The sequence below is a fragment of the Pseudophryne corroboree genome, chromosome 2, assembly GCF_028390025.1.
Source record: "Pseudophryne corroboree isolate aPseCor3 chromosome 2, aPseCor3.hap2, whole genome shotgun sequence".
Taxonomy (NCBI): Eukaryota; Metazoa; Chordata; class Amphibia; order Anura; family Myobatrachidae; genus Pseudophryne; species Pseudophryne corroboree.
The window spans coordinates 174320867-174344315 of NC_086445.1; the positions used below are offsets into that span (position 1 = coordinate 174320867).

The 23449-nt window shown below is 48.8% G+C and overlaps 1 protein-coding gene across 2 annotated transcripts in view; it reads left to right on the top strand.

Annotated features, from left to right (window-relative positions):
• The window catches only part of RACGAP1 (Rac GTPase activating protein 1), a 121746-nt gene that overhangs the window by 38559 nt on the left and 59738 nt on the right, over positions 1–23449 (top strand). For both annotated transcript variants that reach the window (XM_063952032.1, XM_063952034.1), the window contains exons 5-6: positions 7795–7864; positions 8468–8521. In XM_063952032.1, the coding sequence (XP_063808102.1) occupies positions 7795–7864; positions 8468–8521 (124 nt within the window). The remainder of the gene's footprint in view (positions 1–7794; positions 7865–8467; positions 8522–23449) is intronic.

Below are 23449 nucleotides of genomic sequence, written 5' to 3' on the forward strand. Positions count from 1 at the left end.
ACTATATTGTGGTACTGAAGCCAGAAGGCTAGGTGAGACTTATTCTAAAAATTTTTTTGAACACTTACAAAGGTTCAAATCAAGATGGAGTCACTCAGAGCAGTGATAACGAACCAGGAAGAAGGGGACTATATAGTGTCCCGGGACATCAGGGATGCTTACCTCTATGTCCCAAATTTGCCCTTCTCACTAAGGGTACCTCAGGTTCGTGGTGCAGAACTGTCACTATCAGTTTCAGACGCTGCCGTTTGGATTGTCCACGGCACCCCGGGTCTTTACCAAGGTAATGGCCGAAATGATGATTCTTCTTCGAAGAAAAGGCGTCTTAATTATCCCTTACTTGGACGATCTCCTGATAAGGGCATAGTCCAGGGAACAGTTGGAGGTCGGAGTAGCACTATCTCGGATACTGCTACAACAGCACGGGTGGATTCTAAATATTCCAAAATCGCAGCTGATCCCGACGACACGTCTGCTGTGCCTAGGGATGATTCTGGACACAGTCCAGAAAAAGGTGTTTCTCCCGGAAGAGAAAGCCAGGGAGTTATCCGAGCTAGTCAGGAACCTCCTAAAAACAGTGCATCATTGCACAAGGGTCCTGGTAAAAATGGTGGCTTCCTACGAAGCAATTCCATTCGGCAGATTTCACGCAAGAACTTTTCAGTGGGATCTGCTGGACAAATGGTCCGGATCGCATCTTCAGATGCATCAGCGGATAACCCTATATCCAAGGACAAGGGTGTCTCTCCTGTGGTGGTTATAGAGTGCTCATCTTCTAGAGGGCCGCAGATTCGGCATTCAGGATTGGATGCTGGTGACCACGGAGCCCAGCCCGAGAGGCTGGGGAGCAGTCGCACAAGGAAAAAATTTCCAGGGAGTGTGATCAAGTCTGGAGACTTTTCTCCACATAAATATACTGGAGCTAAGGGTAAATTTATAATGCTCTAAGCTTAGCAAGACCTCTGCTTCAAGGTCAGCCGGTATTGATCCAGTGGGAAAAACATCACGGCAGTCGCCTACGTAAACAGACAGGGCGACACAAGAAGCAGGAGGGCAATGGCAAAAACTGCAAGGACTTTTCGCTGGGCGGAAAATCATGTGATAGCACTGTCAGCAGTGTTTCATCCCGGGAATGGAAACTGGGAAGCAGACTTCCTCAGCAGGCACGACCTCCACCCGGGAGAGTGGAAACTTCATCGGGAAGTTTTTTCCACATGATTGTAAACCGTTGGGAAATACCAAAGGTGGACATGATGGCGTCCCGTCTGAACAAAAAACGGGACAGGTATTGCGCCAGGTCAAGAGACCCTCAGGCAATAGCTGTGGACGTTCTGGTAACACCGTGGGTGTACCAGTCGGTGTATGTGTTCCCTCCTCTGCTTCTCATACCTAAGGTGCTGAGAATTATAAGACGTAGAGGAGTAAGAACTATACTCATGGCTCCGGATTGGCCAAGAAGGACTTGGTACCCGGAACTTCAAGAGATGCTTACAGAGGTCTTATGGCCTCTGCCGCTAAGAAGGGACTTGCTTCAGCAAGTACCATGTCTGTTCCAAGACTTACCGCAGCTGCGTTTGTCGGCATGGCGGTGGAAAGCCGGATCCTAAGGGAAAAAGGCATTCCGGAAGAGGTCATTCCTACCCTGGTCAAAGCCAGAAAGGAGGTGACCGCACAACATTATCACCACATGTGGCGAAAATATGTTGCGTGGTGTGAGGCCAGGAAGGCCCCACAAAGAAATTTCAACTCGGTCGTTTCCTGCATTTCCTGCAAACAGGAGTGTCTATGGGCCTCAAATTGGGGTCCATTAAGGTTCAAATTTCGGCCCTGTCGATTTTCTTCCAGAAAGAATTGGCTTCAGTTCCTGAAGTCCAGAAGTTTGTCAAGGGAGTATTGCATATACAACCCCCTTTTGTGCCTCCAGTGGCACTGTGGGATCTCAACGTAGTTCTGGGATTCCTCAAATCACATTGGTTTAAAACCAGTCAAATCTGTGGATTTGAAGCATCTCACATGAAAAGTAACCATGCTCTTGGCCCTGGCCTGGACCAGGCGAGTGTCAAATTGGTGGTTTTTTCTCAAAAAAGCCCATATCTGTTTGTCCATTCGGACAGGGCAGAGCTGCGGACTCGTCCCCAGTTCTCTCCCTAAGGTGGTGTCAGTGTTTCACCTGAACCAGCTTATTGTGGTGCCTTGCACCTACTAGGGACTTGGAGGACTCCAAGTTGCTAGATGTTGTCAGGGCCCTGAAAATATGTTCCAGGACGGCTGGAGTCAGGAAAACTGACTTGCTGTTATCCTGTATGCACCCAACAAACTGGGTGCTCTTGCTTCTAAGCAGACTATTGCTAGTTGGATGTGTAATACAATTCAGCTTGCACATTCTGTGGCAGGCCTGCCACAGCCAAAATATGTAAATGCCCATTCCACAAGGAAGGTGGGCTCATCTTGGGCGGCTGCCCGAGGGGTCTCGGCTTTACAACTTTGCCGAGCAGCTACTTGGTCAGGGGCAAACACGTTTGCTAAATTCTACAAATTTGATACCCTGGCTAAGGAGGACCTGGAGTTCTCTCATTCGGTGCTGCAGAGTCATCCGCACTCTCCCGCCCGTTTGGGAGCTTTGGTATAATCCCCATGGTCCTTTCAGGAACCCCAGCATCCACTAGGACGATAGAGAAAATAAGAATTTACTTACCGATAATTCTATTTCTCGGAGTCCGTAGTGGATGCTGGGCGCCCATCCCAAGTGCGGATTATCTGCAATACTTGTACATAGTTACAAAAATCGGGTTATTATTGTTGTGAGCCATCTTTTCAGAGGCTCCGCTGTTATCATACTGTTAACTGGGTTTAGATCACAAGTTGTACGGTGTGATTGGTGTGGCTGGTATGAGTCTTACCCGGGATTCAAAATTCCTCCCTTATTGTGTACGCTCGTCCGGGCACAGTACCTAACTGGCTTGGAGGAGGGTCATAGGGGGAGGAGCCAGTGCACACCACCTGATCGGAAAGCTTTACTTTTGTGCCCTGTCTCCTGCGGAGCCGCTATTCCCCATGGTCCTTTCAGGAACCCCAGCATCCACTACGGACTCCGAGAAATAGAATTATCGGTAAGTAAATTCTTATTTTCTCTCCACAGCTCCGCTGAGAGGAAGCTCCCCAGGCTCTCCCCTGCAGACTCACTGTAGAAAGAGGGTGAAAAGAGAGGGGGGGCTCATAAATTTAGCGCAAATTCACTAATACAGCAGCTACTGGGTAAACACTAAGTTACTGTGTGATTCCTGGGTCGGGTAAACACTAAGTTACTGTGTGATTCCTGGGTCATATAGCTCTCTCTCTCTCTCTCTCTCTCTCTCTCTCTCTCTCTCTCTCTCTCTCTCTCTCTCTCTCTCTCTCTCTCTCTCTCTCTCTCTCTCTCTCTCTCTCTCTCTCTCTCTCTCTCTCTCAGGCCTTGTGGGGGTTCTGTCCTCAAATAGAGCATCCCCTGTGTGTGTGGTGTCGGTACGATTGTGTCGACATGTTTGACGAGGAAGGCTATGTGGAAGCAGAGCAGGTGCAGTTGAATGTGGTCTCCGCCGACACCTGATTGGATGGATATGTGGAAGGTGTTAAATGATAATGTGAACTCCTTGCATAAAAGGTTGGATAAAGCTGAAGCCTTGGGACAGTCAGGGTCTCAACCCATGCCTGATCCTACAGTGCAGAGGCCGTCAGGGTCTCAGAAGCGCCCACTATCCCAAATTGTTGACACAGATATCGACACGGATTCTGACTCCAGTGTCGATGGCGATGATGCAAAGTTGCAGCCTAAAATGGCTAAAGCCATCTGCTACATGATTATAGCAATGAAGGATGTATTGCACATTTCAGAGGTAAACCCTGTCCCTGACAAGAGGGTTTATATGTTTGGGGAAAAAAAGGCAAGAAGTGACTTTTCCCCCTTCACATGAGTTAAATGAGTTATGTGAAAAAGCTTGGGATTCTCCTGATAGGAAAGTGCAGATTCCTAAAAGGTTACTTATGGCGTATCCTTTCCCGCCAACGGACAGGATACGCTGGGAATCCTCCCCTAGGGTAGACAAAGCTTTGACACGCTTATCTAAGAAGGTGGCCCTGCCGTCACAGGATACGACCTCCCTAAAGGATCCTGCGGATAGTAAGCAGGAAGGTATCCTGAAGTCTGTTTATACACATTCAGGTACCATACTGAGGCCGGCAATTGCGTCGGCCTGGATGTGTAGTGCTGTAGCAGCATGGACAGATACTCTGTCTGAGGAACTGGATACCTTGGACAAGGATACTATTTTACTGACCCTGGGGCATATAAAAGACGCTGTCCTATATATGAGGGATGCCCAGAGGGACATTTGCCTGCTGGGCTCTAGAATAAATGCAATGTCGATTTCTGCCAGAAGGGTCCTGTGGACTCGGCAATGGACAGGTGATGCCGACTCAAAAAAGCACATGGAGGTTTTACCTTATAAGGGTGAGGAATTGTTTGGGGACGGTCTCTCAGACCTAGTTTCCACAGCTACGGCTGGGAAGTCAAATTTTTTGCCATATATTCCCTCACAGCCTAAGAGAGCACCGTATTACCAAATGCAGTCCTTTCGATCACAAAAAGGCAAGAAAGTCAGAGGTGCGTCCTTTCTTGCCAGAGGCAGGGGTAGAGGAAAAAAGCTGCACAATACAGCTAGTTCCCCGGAACAGAAGTCCTCCTCGGCTTCCACTAAATCCACCGCATGACGCTGCGGGAGCGGTGGGGGCGCGTCTTCGAAATTTCAGCCACCAGTGGGTTCGCTCACAGGTAGATCCCTGGGCTATACAAGGTTCCCCTCCAACAGGGAAGGGGTTACTATTCCACAATGTTTGTGGTACCGAAACCGGACGGTTCGGTCAGACACATATTGAATTTAAAATCCCTGAACATTTACCTGAAAAGGTTCAAGTTCAAGATGGAATCGCTCAGAGCGGTCATTGCAAGCCTGGAAGAGGGGGATTTTATGGTGACTCTGGACATAAAGGATGCTTACCTGCATGTCCCCATTTATCCACCTCATCAGGAGTAGCTCAGATTTGTGGTACAGGACTGTCATTACCAATTCCAGACGTTGCCGTTTGGTCTGTCCACGGCACCGAGAATATTTACCAAGGTAATGGCGGAAATGATGATGCTCCTGCGAAAGCAAGGAGTCACAATTATCCCATACTTGGACGATCTCCTCATAAAGGCGAGGTCCAGAGAGCAGTTGCTGATCAGCGTAGCACTCTCTCAGGAAGTGTTGCAACAGCACGGCTGGATTCTGAATATTCCAAAGTCGCAGCTAATTCCTACGACGCGTCTGCCCTTCCTGGGCATGATTCTGGTCACGGACCAGAAGAAGGTGTTTCTCCCGGCGGAGAAGGCTCAGGAGTTCGTGACTCTGGTCAGAGACCTCTTAAAACCAAAACAGGTGTCTGTGCATCAATGCACGCGAGTCCTGGGAAAGATGGTGGCGTCATACGAAGCCATTCCCTTCGGCAGGTTCCATGCGAGGAACTTTCAGTGGGACCTGTTGGACAAGTGGTCCGGATCGCATCTTCAGATGCATCGACTGATCACCCTATCCCCCAGGGCCAGGGTGTCTCTTCTGTGGTTGCTGCAGAGTGCTCACCTTCTCGAGGGCCGCAGGTTCGGCATACAGGACTGGGTCCTGGTGACCACGGATGCAAGCCTCCGAGAATGGGGGGCAGTCACTCAGGGAAGAAACTTCCAAGGGCTGTGGTCGAGTCAGGAGACTTGTCTGCACATCAATATCCTAGAACTAAGGGCCATATACAACGCCCTGAGTCAAGCGGAGCCTCTGCTTCGCAACCAACCGGTGCTGATTCAGTCAGACAACATCACCGCAGTGGCTCATGTAAACCGCCAGGGCGGCACAAAAGGCAGGGTGGCGATGGCGGAAGCCACCAGAATTCTTCGTTGGGCGGAGAATCACGTGCAAGCACTGTCAGCAGTGTTCATTCCGGGAGTGGACAACTGGGAAGCAGACTTCCTCAGCAGGCACGACCTCCACCCGGGAGAGTGGGTACTTCATCAAGAAGTCTTCACTCAGATTACAAATCGATGGGAGCTGCCACAGGTGGACATGATGGCATCCCATCTCAACAAAAAGCTACAAAGGTATTGCACCAGGTCAAGAGACCCTCAGGCGATAGCTGTGGACGCACTAGTAACACCGTGGGTGTTCCAGTCGGTCTGTGTTTCCTCCTCTTCCTCTCATACCCAAGGTGCTGAGACTCGTAAGAAAAAGAGGAGTGAGAACAATACGCATTGTCCCGGATTGGCCAAGACGGCCTTGGTACCCGGAACTGCAAGAAATGCTCACAGAGGACCCATGGCCTCTGCCTCTCAGACAGGATCTGTTGCAACAGGGGCCCTGTCTGTTCCAAGACTTGCTGCGTTTGACGGCATTCCAAAATCCTTTCCTTGTAATGTGAGCTCTTCCGGGCACAGTTTCCTTAACTGAGGTCTGGAGGAGGGACATAGAGGGAGGAGCCAGTGCACACCAGTAGTCCTAATTCTTTCTTAGAGTGCCCTGTCTCCTGCGGAGCCAGTCTATTCCCCATGGTCCTTACGGAGTCCCCAGAATCCACTACGGACTACGAGAAATAGATTTACCGGTGAGTAAAATCTTATTTTCCTCTTTGCTGATAGAGAACCTCTTCAGCTTTGCTGGTGGTCACCAGTCTAAGGAAATAGGTATTGCAGAAAGTAGAGACCAACATATCTCACTGTGGCATACTAGTAAATGGTAATTTAGACTTAAGAAGCTTTCATTATGTTTTAGAGATTGTTTTTTTTTTTTTTTTTTTTTTTTTTGTGCAAGAAGTTGTCGGAGACCATTTTTTGTGTGCATGGTGCTTGCAAGTACAATTCTGTCCTACAATATTCTACTGCTATGGTACAGTTTCAGTTAGCTACTGTTTGAGATGCACGCCCTGTTTCCGGGAGTAAAGTGCCCAGGCCTAATCCATATAAGATCAGCGAGCGGTCCCTAAGCGGCAGTTACCTCTTTCTGCTCTCGCCCTTCAGTGCTTTTCCAAAGCAATTTTATTATGGAAGATCTACACCAGAATGTTTCCATAGTCCTCTAAGGGGTCGATTCAATTCGGCAACTTATGAATAGCGCCGGGAATTAGCTCCCGACGCTATTCATTTCAGCTGCTAGTTACCTGCAATTGTCGGGAGTTCTTCTCTCATCTCCGGGGGATGAGAGAAAAAAACAGACAAAAGTGCTGCCTCGCTGCCGATTCTGTTGGGAATCAGCCTCGCGCCGGGGAGTTAAGTCGGAGAATGCCCGTTCTCCCGACAATTCAACCTGTTTAGTCGGCGAGAACGGGCCATCGCCGACTTAACTGGAGCTGAATTGAATAGCGTCGGGAGCTAATTCCCGGCGCTATTCATAAGTTGCCGAAGAATTGACCCCTAAGATATGGAGACATACATATTGATGGTCATTACGTAGAGTGTCCCTACTAATAGTACTAAAGCATGTCTTCAACCTACGGCCCTCCAGCTGCTGTGGAACTACACATCCCAGCATGCCCTGCCTTAGTTTTAGCATACCTTAACAGCAAAACTGTGGCAGTGCATGCTAGGATGTGTAGTTCCACAGCAGCTGGAGGGCTGCAGGTTGAAGACCTATGTACTAAAGGATTAATGAATATCCATCAGCTAGTCACATGACCACTATACACAGAACATCCGTAGGCTATGTTGAATCTTCTAACTGACCATTTTTGTTTTTTTAGATTATCTACAATAGATGAATCTGGATCTATTCTGTCTGACATCAGCTTTGACAAAACGGAGGAATCGTTGGTAAAGAGCTTATTGTGGAGGATACAGACATGTAATGTGTCAGACTGATCTTCCCCTTATGGTCTTTTTAAACATGATGACCACTAATATACTTCAGGCAATGACGCTTTGGTTCCATAACGATACTACTTCATATAATGTTTAGCAAACTCCTATAGCAACATCTCAGTCTTCTTACTGCGGCCACTAATCGCCCAAATCTTCCTCGCCTATTATAAAGCAATAATTTTCCTTTTGATTAAGCAAATCTGAAGTAGATTTCAACTACAAATCCCAAGAAATCTTCTCTCTGGTTCTATACTGAAATGTTAGGCACACTTATTTTCTAGAGTACTATGGATGGACAGCGTATGGCACCCTGTATCTGTGCTCCCCTCCCACCTACCTTCTGGGGAGGAGACCTTTTGCTGTTCCTCACTGCTTTCATTATTTCATAGAACGGAAATGCAGAACGATCCAGCATGCCTGAAGTGCCTGAACGATTGGTATTTTTGGATCGGTCACCCGCTAATTGGCCAGATAATTGTACAGTTTATGTTTAGCTTTATTGGAATTGTTTTAATATTTGATTCTGGTTAAGTTAATTTGTTGTGTGTTAAATAGGATTGGGATTCATCTTTTGTGAGAAACGTGAGACTGAAGAAAAGAGAAAAGCGGGTATGTTAAACTGAATTAGTCTCTGTCACACTTTCCCCCCCCTCTTAAGTCCTAGAGGATGCTGGGGTCCACATTAGTACCATGGGGTATAGATGGGTCCACCAGGAGCCATTGGCTCTTTAAGAGTTTGAGTGTGTGGGCTGGCTCCTCCCTCCATGCCCCTCCTACCAGACTCTGTTTAGAAAATGTGCCCGGAGGAGCCGGTCACAGCTAGGGGAGCTTTCCAGAGGTTTTAAAGTAAAATGTTATTTTAGAGTTTATTTTACAGGGAGGCTGCGGGCAACAGCCCCCCTGCAGCGTGGGACATGGGGGGTGTAGTGTCCGCCCTGCGGGGTCTGAGCCTCTTACTCCGCTGACAGGACACTGTGCTCCTGAGGGGCTAGATCGTTCCCCGCCACACGGGATCGCTCACCCCAGCAGCATGCCGCCAACCCCTTTCAGAGCTGAAGATTGTAGCGAGTAAGACACCAACCCCCCTAGCAAGCGGGGGGCCAGTGTGAAGATGGCGGCAGCAGGGTAGGAGCGCAGTATTAACTGCACTCAGGGATGGCTCAGCGGTACATAGTGCGGCGCGGTGAGGGGGTCCCTGGGCCAGCGCTTACACCCTACACTGATTCTGGGTCCCAGGATCTCAGCCAGCATCAATCCTCAGGCCAGTATAATAAAATGAAGAGCGGGAAGACAGCGCCTTTTTGCGGTTGGAGCTTCTCCTCAGAGCAGACCCAGCAGCGTTCAGCGCCATTTTCCTGCCTGCACAGCGCTGATCAGGAGAAAGAAAGGTCCCTCCACAGCAACTCCAGCTATCTCTCACGGTACCAGGAGGTTGTAGAAGGGAGGGGGGGAGGCTGCAATATGACTGTGTATTCTATTAAGGTGCACAGTCAGCGCTGACAAGGGGTCTCCCTTTGGTTAAAAGTGCTGTGTGTGGGTTGGCTCAAATCTCTGTGTCTCTTGCCATTCTTGGGGAAGGGGGGGGGGGGGGGGGGAGAGACTCTGTCTGCCCTCCCCTGTGTGTGTGTGTGTGAAGTGTTTTGTGGTCTCCTTTAGCTATGTACATGGACACGGTCATATGCGGCGGAGGATATGTCCTCCCAGTATGATCCCATTCCATGTAATCAGGATAGCACTGGTTTAGCACAGATTCCAGCAAGGGAACTTGAGTGGTTTTCCTCTATCAAATCTTGGATTTCTCAGATTTCAAATAGGGTTGCAAGTAATGAATCCGCAACCCAGGTATTACAGAATTCTGTGGCAGTATGGCCCGATTCTGGTACCTCAGGACGCTCCGCTATATACCCCCACAAACGTGCATTTGTTCACTTCATGCAAGATGACACGGATACCGATTCTGATACCACAGACTGTAATGGGGATGTGTTGCGGGAGTCTGCCTCATGCAAAGGGGTTGCAATTGATGATAAAGGCTATCAGGGATGTGTTGAATATTAATGGTATCACACCTGAGCAGGTTGAGGAGGATTTTTTTTCACTGAAAATAAGAAAGCCTCGCTAACCTTCCCTGCGTCCAAAGGAATTAAATGCTATATTTGAGAAAGCATGGGAAAACCCTGAGAAATTCCAGATCCCTAAAAGGGTCCAGGTGGCGTTTCCTTTCCCTGAGGAGGATAGGAAAAAATGGGAAAGCCCGCCAATTGTTGACGCATCTGTGTCCAGACTCTCAAAAAAGGTGGTTTTGCCTGTTCTGGGATCTACCGCCTTAAAGAAGCTGGCTGACCGAAAGATTGATAATACACTTAAATAAATGTACACAGCTTCGGGGGCCATATTACATCCCACTATTGCTAGTGCATGGATTGCAAAAGCTATAGTAAAGTGGTCACCACCGCAATGGATTTATTCAGCATGTGAGTCCTTTCGATTTCGATGTTCATAGACGGAGGGGAGAGGACCAGTGGCGGAATCGAAAGGACTCACCTGCTGAATAAATCCATTGCGGTGGTGCCTAGGCTATTTTCAGCCTTGGACACTGTTGCTTTTTTAAAGCTAGCCCACCGCAATCCTGATTCATGGTGAGAGACATTTTTTCCATTGCACAGTCACTTTAAACCGGTCCAGCCCCACAGATGCACTTTATGTATGTAGATGTCAGCAATTATTTTGTGTTTTAAATAAAACCTTTCATATTTTAACCTTCATTCGGCACAATTGTTTTGTTGGCCGGTATATCCCTTTCAAACAAAAGGGATACATCTTTTAAATTGAGCGCCAGTGCAAGCTACACCATTTCAACTCTATTCATATATTTATGGAATTTGTGTTTATTCCTTTGTGTGTAGAAGCAAGGCTGCTTTGATTTATTCGCTGCGCAATATTGTGGTTGTACACCCATCTCTTTTGGTCATATTGCGTGGATATCTACGGCGGGTAAGTCTCCGTTCCTTCCCTCAGCTGCACCTGCTCCGAAGAAATCCTCTTCATCAGCATCTCAGTCCTTTTCGGCCTTACAAGCCTAGAAAGGCCAAGCCGTCCAATACCTTCTTTAGTGGAGGTCGAGCTAAATCCAAGAAACCTGCTGCAGCAGGTTCCCAGGAAACTAAGCCTGCTTCCAGTACGCCGAAGTCCTCCGCATGACTGTGGACCGCGCGGCCTGGAGATGGGGCCAGTGGGAGCGAGGCTCACAGTTCAGTCACGTCTGGGTATCGTCCGGCCTGGATCCCTGGGTGATAGATATTGTGTCCCAGGGATACAGGTTGGAATTTCAAAATCTCCCTCCTCACCGATTTTTCAAATCTGGCTTGCCAGCTCTGCTGGCGGACAGGACTGTCCTACAAGCAGCGGTCCAGAAGTTGGTGGAGGCACAGGTCATTGTGCCAGTGCCTCCTCATTCGCAAGCCACGGGTTACTATTCAAACCTTTTCGTGGTACCGAAACCGGATGGTTCGGTCAGGCCCATTGTGAACCTAAAATCACTGAACCCTTTTCTAAAGGAGTTCAAGTTCAAAATGGAGTCTCTAAGGGCGGTGATATCAGGTCTGGAGGAGGGGGAATTCCTGGTATCCCTGGATATCAAGGATGCATACCTCCACATTTTGATTTGGCTACCGCATCAGGCTTATCTCCGTCTTGCATTACTGGACTGTCATTTCCAGTTCTAGGCCCTGCCATTTAGCCTCTCTACAGCACCAAGGGTGTTTACCAAGGTGATGGTGGAGATGATGGTTCTACTCCGAAAACAGGGGGTGAACATCATTCCGTATCTAGACGATCTACTGATAAAAGCATCGTCCAAGGAGGAGCTGTTGCAGTCCATTGTACTCACGACCCGCCTACTCAGTCCACGGTTGGATTCTGAACCTTTTAAAATCTCATTTGGAACCAACCCGGAGGTTGTCTTTTCTGGGGATGATCCTCGACACGGAAGTGCAGAGGGTGTTTCTTCCGCAGGAAAAGGCGTTGGAGATACAAACAATGGTCCGGAATGTTCTGAAGCCAGCCCGGGTGTCTGTTTATCAATGCATTCGCCTTTTGGGGAAGATGGTGGCCTCTTACGAGGCTCTCCAGTACGGGAGGTTCCATGCTCGGGCCTTCCAACTGGATCTCCTGAACAAATGATCAGGATCCCATTTACACATGCACCAGAGAATTCATCTGTCGCCAAAGGCCAGGATTTCACTCCTGGTTGCCCCAATTGCCTCACCTTCTGGAGGGCCGCAGGTTCGGGATTCAGGACTGGGTCCTTCTATTCACGGATTCGAGCCTCCGGGGCTGGGGCGCAGTTACTCGAGGGGAAACCTTCCAAGGAAGGTGGTCAAGTCTGGAAGCTGGCCTGCCGATCAACATCCTGGAACCAAGAGCCGTCTACAACGGTTTTCTTCAGGCGGCCCATCTTCTAAGAAATCGGGCCATTCAAGTACAGTTGGATAATGTAACGACTGTGGCTTACATAAATCGACAGGGCGGAACGAAAAGCAGAGCTGCAATGTCAAGTGACTACAAGAATCATCCTCTGGGCAGAAAGACACTCGTTGGCGCTCTCTGCAATCTTCATTCCGGGAGTGGACAACTGGGAAGCAGACTTCCTCAGCAGGCACTATCTCCGTCCGGGGGAGTGGGGTCTCCATCCGGAGGTGTTCAAGGAAATAACAGACCTTTGGGGGTTACTCCAAATAGACATGATGGACTCTCGTCTCAACAAGAAGCTTTGACGCTATTGTTCCAGGTCGAGGGACAGCAGTGGCAGTGGACGCCCTGGTGTCTCCGTGGGTGTTCCAGTCGGTGTACGTATTTCCACCACTTCCACTCATTCCAAGAGTTCTAAAACTCGTAAGGAGAATAAGAGTTGCAGCGATCCTCGTTGCTCCAGACTGGCCACGGCGGGCCTGGTCGCGGACCTTCTGAATCTGTTGCGGGAAGAGCCGAGGCTTCTTCTCCTTCAGGAGGACCTGCTGCAGCAGGGGCCGTTTGCCTATCAAGACTTACCGTGGCTACGTTTGACAGCATGGAGGTTGAACGCCTGATACTAGCTCGGAAGGGCATTCCGAAGAAGGTCATTCCTACCCTGATACAGGCTAGGAAAGGGGTAACGTCTAAACATTACCATCGTATTTGGAAGAAATATGTCGCTTGGAGTGAGTCCAAGAAGTTTCTTGCGGTGGAGTTTCAACTGGGACATTTTCTCCTCTTCCTGCAAGCATGTGTGGATATGGGCCTGAGGTTGGGATCTGTGAAGGTCCAGATTTCGGCCCTGTCCATTTCCTTCAGGAAACAATTGGCTGCCCTCCCCAAGGTTCAGACCTTTTTGAAGGAAGTTCTGCACATCCAACCTCCCTTTGTACCGCCTATGGCGCCTTGCGACCTTAACGTGGTGTTGCAGTTTCTCCAGTCGGACTGGTTTGAGCCTCTACAGGAGGTTGAGGTCAAGTTTCTTATATGGAAGGCTGTCACGTTGTTGGCCATAGCTTCTGCTAGATGTGTGTCGGAATTGGGGGCTTTGTCCTGTAAAAGCCCTTACTTGATATTCCACGAAGATAGAGCTGAGCTCCAGACACGTCAGCAGTTTCTTCCAAAGGTTGTGTCTGCATTTCATATCAACCAACCTATTGTGGTGCCAGTGGCTACTGACTTCTCAATTTTGTCTAAGTCCTTGGATGTTGTGAGGGCTTTGAGAATCTATGTGAAGAGGACTGCTCGTCACAGGAAATCTGACTCTTTGTCCTGTATTATCCCAAGGAAATTGGCTGTCCTGCTTCAAAGCAAACTATATCTCGCTGGATTAGGTTCACTATCCAGCATGCTTATTCTACGGCAGGATTGCCGTGTCCTAAATCTGTCAAGGCCCACTCTACTCGTAAGGTGTTTTCTTCCTGGGCGGCTGCCCGGGGTGTCTCAGCGTTACAACTTTGCCGAGCGGCAACTTGGTCTGGGTCGAACACGTTTACCAAGTTCTAAAAGTTCGATACTTTGGCCTCTGATGATCTGAAGGTCAGTCAATCAGTTCTGCAGGAGCCTCCGCGCTCTCCCTCCCGTTCTGGGAGCTTTGGTACATCCCCATGGTACTAATGTGGACCCCAGCATCTTCTAGGACGTAAGAGAAAATAGGTTTTTGGTTACCTACCGGTAAATCCTTTTCTCGTAGTCCGTAGAGGATGCTGGGTGCCTGCCCAGCGCTTCATTTTCCTGCAACAGTTATCTGGTTCAGTACAACTTTGGTTATGTACAGCATTGTTACTTGGTAAGTAATGTTTCAGCAGTTGCTGAGTTTTTCAAGCTAGTTAGCTTGATGTGCCTTGTATGTGTGAGCTGGTATGAATCTCGCCACTATCTGTGTTAAATCCTTCTCTCGAAGATGTCCGTCTCCTCGGGCACAGTTTCTAGACTGAGTCTGGTAGGAGAGGCATGGAGGGAGGAGCCAGCCCACACTCTCAAAGTGCCAATGGCTCCTGGTGGACCCGTCTATACTATACCCCATGGTACTAATGTGGATCCCAGCATCCTCTACAGACTACAAGAAAAGGATTTACCGGTAGGTAACCAAAATCATATATATATTATTATTAATAATAATAATAATATATACACACACACACACACTCTCTCTCTCTCTCTCTCTCTCTCTCTCTCTCTCTCTCTCTCTCTCTCTCTCTCTCTCTCTCTCTCTCTCTCTCTCTCTCTCTCTCTCTCTCTCTCTCTCTCTCTCTCTCGGAGTGAAAAGGGGCAGGGCGCCGGACTCCGGGGGCACATGTGCGCGCGCCCAAAACGGGGGCGTGGCCACGCCTACGTCATTTTAGGGGCGGTGCGGCCCACAGACGCTACTATAGAGCGTCTGTGGGCGGCGACGTCACTGTTGGGGGGCGTGCCCAGCATCTCCGTCGGTGCTGGGCTTCCCCCAGCCCTCTCCCAATGCGTGAATGGATGCCGCGCGCATGCGCACGGCATCTATACACGCCGGGAGGGCAGGAAGCGGGCGGCTGTTCTAGCAGGGCGCCGCAAAAGGGGCAGGGCGGGTTTTGCCTGCTAAAAAAATGGGCAGGGCGCGGCGCCCTGCTAAAACAGCCTAGAGTGAACCATGCATGCATACACGCAGACACACACACTCCAAGGTCCGGCACTCCAATGATCCGTGTGGTAAACTTCAACCTGTGCCCTCACAATGATAAAGACATATCCAGATAAGGTGCAGCACTCGACTTTGAATAAAAGACAACCAGACCACGCTTTTCAGCAACGATTCAGTGTAATGAACACTATCATCACGCTAACAGAACCATAAACACATACCTTAAATACTTTAAAACACCACGTGTGTAACGCCCATGTCTACACCGGGACTGCACACCCGGCCGGCATTAAGAATCAATGACGTCACTCCCCGCGGACAAGCGCACAGGGAATGACACTGCACACCATCACCATGGTTACAGCTTAAACAAAGCTGTTAGCTAGCAGTTGTCATCCTGCAAGTTTAAAAAAGGGATTACCATATTCCCAGATGATTAGAACTATGCGTATTAATAGCGATATTACTACTGCTTCTGCTCAAATGGATCAGATGATCATTAAGTTTCAGGAGCGTGGATATTCACGCACCTTGCTGGAGGAAATCAAATGCAAGGTATTATCGCTTAATAGAAATGATTTATTAAAGAAAAAAAGTACTAACGCTGGTAATCAGGTGTTCCCTTGGATCAATAAATTTAATGTATTATCTGACATCAATAGGATTTCCAAGGCCGCATGGCCTATAGTTGCATCTGATGAATCGCTGTCATTAACTAATACCAGGCTGATGCCCTGTTACTCTAGGGGTAGGAATTTACGTGATTATCTGGTAAAGTCTGACATTACTAGAGTTAATGATGCTCCTGACCATTTTTTATCCCGCAATAAATTTGGTTGTTTTAAATGTTCCTGTGTTACATGTGGCTACATGCTCGCAGGAGATGTGTTTACTCACCCCCGATCTGGTAAAAAGTACAAGATTTTGCATCACCTTACCTGTAATAGCATGTATGTTGTCTATCAGATTGTGTGTCCATGCGGTCTGTCCTATGTGGGCAAGACGCAATGTAAATTCAAGGAGAGAATGTCCGACCACCGTTCTGCCATTCGTGCTGCTTTGCAGTCAGGGAGCAGTGAGCAGGCGGTGGCGAGACATATTTTCTTGAAGCCAAACATAATCTTTCCAGCATTAGATATCGCATGATAGACCACATACCTGCCTCTTACCGTGGTGGGGATCGTAATTTACAATTATTGAAATATGAAGCCAGATGGATCCATAGATTGGGTGTTTTGTTTCCTCATGGCCTTAATGAGAATTTAATACTTTCATATTTTTAATGATTCACTATATTATATTTCTTTCATCTAATGGCAATGTCTATCTTGTTGCTGTTGCTTCTTATTTCATGTTACTTTGGCTCCCCATTTACATCAATGTTCCGTTTTTGCTTTGTTTAAGCTGTAACCATGGTGATGGTGTGCACTGTGTCATTCCCTGTGCGCTTGTCCGCGGGGAGTGACGTCATTGATTCTTAATGCCGGCCGGGTGTGCAGTCCCGGTGTAGACATGGGCGTTGCCTTATATACTTTTCTCTAACGTCCTAAGTGGATGCTGGGGACTCCGTCAGGACCATGGTGAATAGCGGCTCCGCAGGAGACAGGGCACAAAAATAAAGCTTTAGGATTAGGTGGTGTGTACTGGCTCCTCCCCCTATGACCCTCCTCCAAGCCTCAGTTAGGTTTTTGTGCCCGTCCGAGCAGGGTGCAATCTAGGTGGCTCTCCTAAAGAGCTGCTTAGAAAAAGTTTTTTAGGTTTTTTATTTTCAGTGAGTCCTGCTGGCAACAGGCTCACTGCATCGAGGGACTTAGGGGAGAGAATTTCAACTCACCTGCGTGCAGGATGGATTGGATTCTTAGGCTACTGGACACCATTAGCTCCAGAGGGAGTCGGAACACAGGTCTCACCCTGGGGTTCGTCCCGGAGCCGCGCCGCCGACCCCCCTTACAGATGCTGAAGATTGAAGGTCCGGAAACAGGCGGCAGAAGGCTCTTCAGTCTTCATGAAGGTAGCGCACAGCACTGCAGCTGTGCGCCATTGTTGTCACACACTTCACACCAAGCGGTCACGGAGGGTGCAGGGCGCTGCTGGGGGCGCCCTGGGCAGCAATATTTTAATACCTTATGGCGAAAGAATATATCACATATAGCCATTGAGGCTATATGTATGTATTTAACCCATGCCAGTTATCTAATACTACGGGAGGAAAGCCCGCCGAAATAGGGGGCGGGGCTTATTCTCCTCAGCACACAGCGCCATTTTCCTGCTCAGCTCCGCTGTGAGGAAGGCTCCCAGGACTCTCCCCTGCACTGCACTACAGAAACAGGGTAAAACAGAGAGGGGGGGCATTTTTTGGCGATATATTGGATATATTTAAGCTGCTATAAGGAACAACACTTATATAAGGTTGTTCCCATATATATTATAGCGCTTGGGTGTGTGCTGGCAAACTCTCCCTCTGTCTCCCCAAAGGGCTAGTGGGGTCCTGTCTTCGATAAGAGCATTCCCTGTGTGTCTGCTGTGTGTCGGTACGTGTGTCTCGACATGTATGAGGACGATGTTGGTGTGGAGGCAGAGCAATTGCCGATAATGGTGAAGTCACCCCCCAGGGAGTCGACACCGGAATGGATGGCTTTGTTTATGGAATACGTGATAATGTCAACACATTACAAAAATCAGTTGACGACATGAGACGGCCGGCAAACCAGTTAGTACCTGCCCAGGCGTCTCAGACACCGTCAGGGGCTGTAAAGCGCCCTTTACCTCAGTCGGTCGACACAGACCCAGACACAGACACTGAATCTAGTGTCGACGGTGATGAAACAAACGTATTTTCAAGTAGGGCCACACGTTATATGATCACGGCAATGAAGGAGGCTTTGCATATCTCTGATACTGCAAGTACCACAAAAAGGGGTATTATGTGGGGGGTGAAAAAACTACCTGTAGTTTCTCTATCGTCCTAAGTGGATGCTGGGGTTCCTGAAAGGACCATGGGGAATAGCGGCTCCGCAGGAGACAGGGCACAAAAAAGTAAAGCTTTACTAGGTCAGGTGGTGTGCACTGGCTCCTCCCCCCATGACCCTCCTCCAGACTCCAGTTAGATTTTGTGCCCGAACGAGAAGGGTGCAATCTAGGTGGCTCTCCTAAAGAGCTGCTTAGAGAAAGTTTAGTTTAGGTTTTTTTCTTTACAGTGAGTCCTGCTGGCAACAGGATCACTGCAACGTGGGACTTAGGGGGAAAGTAGTAAACTCACCTGCATGCAGAGTGGATTTGCTGCTTGGCTACTGGACACCATTAGCTCCAGAGGGATCGAACACAGGCCCAGCCGTGGAGTCCGGTCCCGGAGCCGCGCCGCCGACCCCCTTGCAGATGCTGAAGCGTGAAGAGGTCCGGAAACCGGCGGCTGAAGACTCCTCAGTCTTCATAAGGTAGCGCACAGCACTGCAGCTGTGCGCCATTTTCCTCTCAGCACACTTCACTGGGCAGTCACTGAGGGTGCAGAGCGCTGGGGGGGGGCGCTCTGAGAGGCAAATATAAACCTTATACAAGGCTAAAAATACCTCACATATAGCCCATAGGGGCTATATGGAGATATTTAACCCCTGCCTGACTGGAAAAATAGCGGGAGAAGAACCCGCCGAAAAAGGGGCGGGGCCTATCTCCTCAGCACACGGCGCCATTTTCTGTCACAGCTCCGCTGGTCAGAACGGCTCCCAGGTCTCTCCCCTGCACTGCACTACAGAAACAGGGTAAAACAGAGAGGGGGGGCACATTAATGGCTATATATATATATATATTAAAGCAGCTATAAGGGAGCACTTAATATAAGGATATCCCTTGTATATATAGCGCTTTGTGGTGTGTGCTGGCAGACTCTCCCTCTGTCTCCCCAAAAGGGCTAGTGGGTCCTGTCTTCATTAGAGCATTCCCTGTGAGTTTGCGGTGTGTGTCGGTACGTGGTGTCGACATGTATGAGGACGATATTGGTGTGGAGGCGGAGCAATTGCCAAATATGCAGATGTCACCCCCCAGGGGGTCGACACCAGAATGGATGCCTTTATTTGTGGAATTACGTGATGGTTTATCTTCCCTTAAACAGTCAGTTGAGGACATGAGGCGGCCGGACAATCAATTAATGCCTGTCCAGGCGCCTCAAACACCGTCAGGGGCTGTAAAACGCCCTTTGCCTCAGTCGGTCGACACAGACCCAGACACGGGCACTGATTCCAGTGACGACGGTAGAAATTCAAACGTATTTTCCAGTAGGGCCACACGTTATATGATTTTGGCAATGAAGGAGACGTTACATTTAGCTGATACTACAGATACCGTAAAACAGGGTATTATGTATGGTGTGAAAAAACTACAAACAGTTTTTCCTGAATCAGAAGAATTAAATGACGTGTGTGATGAAGCGTGGGTTGCTCCTGATAAAAAGTTGATAATTTCAAAAAAGTTATTGGCATTATACCCTTTCCCGCCAGAGGTTAGGGCGCGCTGGGAAACACCCCCTAAGGTGGACAAGGCGCTCACACGCTTATCCAAACAAGTGGCGTTACCCTCTCCTGAGACGGCCGCACTTAAGGATCCATCAGATAGAAAGATGGAAGTTATTCAAAAGAATATATACACACATGCAGGTGTTATACTACGACCAGCTATAGCAACTGCCTGGATGTGCAGTGCTGGAGTAGTTTGGTCAGAATCCCTGATTGAAAATATTGATACCCTAGATAGGGACAATGTTTTACTGTCGTTAGAACAAATAAAGGATGCATTTATCTATATGCGTGATGCACAGAGGGATATTTGCACACTGGCATCTCGGGTGAGTGCTATGTCCATTTCAGCCAGAAGAGCCTTATGGACACGACAGTGGACAGGCGATGCGGATTCAAAACGTCACATGGAGGTTTTGCCGTATAAAGGGGAGGAGTTATTTGGAGTTGGTCTATCAGACTTGGTGGCCACGGCTACTGCCGGGAAATCCACTTTTTTACCTCAAGTCACTCCCCAACAGAGAAAGGCACCGACCTTTCAACCGCAGCCTTTTCGCTCCTACAAAAATAAGAGAGCAAAGGGCTTGTCGTACCTGCCACGAGGCAGAGGAAGAGGGAAGAGACACCAACAGGCAGCTCCTTCCCAGGAACAGAAGCCCTCCCCGGCTCATGCAAAAACCTCAGCATGACGCTGGGGCCTCTCAAGCGGACTCGGGGACAGTGGGGGGCCGTCTCAAAAATTACAGCGCGCAGTGGGCTCACTCGCAGGTAGACCCCTGGATCCTGCAGATAATATCTCAGGGGTACAGGTTGGAATTAGAGACGGATCCTCCTCATCGTTTCCTGAAGTCTGCCTTACCAACCGTCTCTTCCGAAAGGGAGAGGGTGTTGGAAGCCATTCACAAGCTGTACGCTCAGCAGGTGATAGTCAAAGTACCCCTATTACAACAAGGAAAGGGGTATTATTCCACTCTATTTGTGGTACCGAAGCCGGATGGCTCGGTAAGGCCTATTCTAAATCTGAAGTCCTTGAACCTCTACATAAAAAAGTTCAAGTTCAAGATGGAGTCACTCAGAGCAGTGATAGCGAACCTGGAAGAAGGGGACTTTATGGTATCCTTGGACATCAAGGATGCGTATCTACACGTTCCGATTTACCCCGCACACCAAGGGTACCTCAGGTTCATTGTTCAAAACTGTCACTATCAGTTTCAGACGCTGCCGTTCGGATTGTCCACGGCGCCTCGGGTCTTTACCAAGGTAATGGCCGAGATGATGATTCTTCTTCGAAGAAAAGGCGTATTAGTTATCCCATACTTGGACGATCTCCTAATAAGGGCAAGGTCCAGAGAACAGCTGGAGACAGCTTTAGCACTATCTCAAGAGGTGCTAAGACAACACGGGTGGATTCTGAATATTCCAAAATCCCATTTAATCCCGACAACTCGTCTGCTGTTCCTAGGAATGATTCTGGACACGGTTCAGAAAAAGGTTTTCCTTCCAGAGGAAAAAGCCAAGGAGTTATCCGATCTGGTCAGGAACCTCCTAAAACCAGGAAAAGTGTCAGTACATCAATGCACAAGAGTCCTGGGAAAAATGGTGGCTTCTTACGAAGCAATTCCATTCGGCAGATTCCATGCAAGAATATTCCAAAGGGATCTGTTGGACAAATGGTCAGGGTCGCATCTGCAGATGCACCTGCGAATAACCCTGTCACCAAAGACAAGGGTGTCACTTCTGTGGTGGTTGCAGAAGGCTCACCTATTAGAAGGCCGCAGATTCGGCATTCAGGATTGGATCCTGGTGACCACGGACGCCAGCCTGAGAGGCTGGGGAGCAGTCACACAAGGAAGAAACTTCCAGGGAGTATGGACGAGTCTGGAAAAATCTCTTCACATAAACATTCTGGAACTAAGAGCAATCTACAATGCTCTAAGCCAGGCGGAACTTCTCCTGCAAGGAAAGCCGGTGTTGATTCAGTCGGACAACATCACGGCGGTCGCCCATGTAAACAGGCAGGGCGGCACAAGAAGCAGGAGTGCAATGGCAGAAGCTGCCAAGATTCTTCGCTGGGCGGAGAATCACGTGATAGCACTGTCAGCAGTGTTCATCCCGGGCGTGGACAACTGGGAAGCAGACTTCCTCAGCAGACACGATCTTCATCCGGGAGAGTGGGGTCTACATCCAGAAGTCTTCAACATGTTAATAGACCGTTGGGAAAGACCAATTGTAGACATGATGGCGTCTCGCCTCAACAAGAAACTGGACAAATATTGCGCCAGGTCAAGAGATCCACAGGCAATAGCTGTGGACGCACTGGTAACTCCTTGGGTGTACCAGTCAGTGTATGTGTTTCCTCCTCTGCCGCTCATACCAAAGGTATTGAAGATCATACGGCAAAGAAGAGTAAGAACAATACTAGTGGTTCCGGATTGGCCGAGAAGGACTTGGTATCCGGAACTTCAAGAGATGCTCACGGACGAACCGTGGCCTCTACCTCTGAGAAGGGACCTGCTACAGCAGGGTCCCTGTCTTTTTCAAGACTTACCGCGGCTGCGTTTGACGGCATGGCGGTTGAACGCCAGATCCTAAAAGGGAAAGGCATTCCAGAAGAAGTCATTCCTACCTTGATTAAGGCACGGAAGGAAGTCACCGTGAAACATTATCACCGCATTTGGCGAAAATATGTAGCGTGGTGCGAGGATCGGAGGGTTCCGACGGAGGAATTCCAACTGGGTCGTTTCCTACATTTCCTGCAATCAGGATTATCTATGGGTCTCAAATTGGGATCCATTAAGGTTCAAATTTCGGCCCTGTCAATATTCTTCCAAAAAGAATTGGCCTCTGTCCCTGAGGTCCAGACTTTTGTCAAGGGAGTACTGCATATACAGCCTCCTGTGGTGCCTCCGGTGGCACCGTGGGATCTAAATGTAGTTTTAGATTTCCTCAAATCCCATTGGTTTGAACCATTGAAAAAGGTGGATTTGAAATATCTCACATTGAAAGTGACTATGTTACTAGCCCTGGCCTCTGCCAGGAGAGTATCTGAATTGGCGGCTTTATCTTATAAAAGTCCTTATCTAATCTTCCATTCGGATAGGGCAGAACTGCGGACTCGTCCGCATTTTCTCCCTAAAGTGGTATCAGCATTTCATCTGAACCAACCTATTGTGGTGCCTGCGGCCACTAGCGACTTGGAGGACTCCAAGTTGTTGGACGTTGTCAGAGCCTTAAAAATATACATTGCAAGGACGGCTGGAGTCAGAAAATCTGACTCGCTGTTTATATTGTATGCACCCAACAAGTTGGGCGCACCTGCTTCTAAGCAGTCGATTGCTCGTTGGATTTGTAACACAATTCAACTTGCACATTCTGTGGCAGGCCTGCCACAGCCTAAAACTGTAAAAGCCCACTCCACAAGGAAGGTGGGCTCATCTTGGGCGGCTGCCCGAGGGGTCTCGGCATTACAACTCTGCCGAGCAGCTACGTGGTCGGGGGAGAACACGTTTGTAAAATTTTACAAATTTGATACCCTGGCAAAGGAGGACCTGGAGTTCTCTCATTCGGTGCTGCAGAGTCATCCGCACTCTCCCGCCCGTTTGGGAGCTTTGGTATAATCCCCATGGTCCTTTCAGGAACCCCAGCATCCACTTAGGACGATAGAGAAAATAAGAATTTACTTACCGATAATTCTATTTCTCGGAGTCCGTAGTGGATGCTGGGCGCCCATCCCAAGTGCGGATTATCTGCAATACTTGTACATAGTTATTGTTAACTAATTCGGGTTATTGTTAAGGAGCCATCTTTAAGAGGCCCTTTCTGTTGTCATACTGTTAACTGGGTTTAGATCACAAGTTGTACGGTGTGATTGGTGTGGCTGGTATGAGTCTTACCCGGGATTCAAAA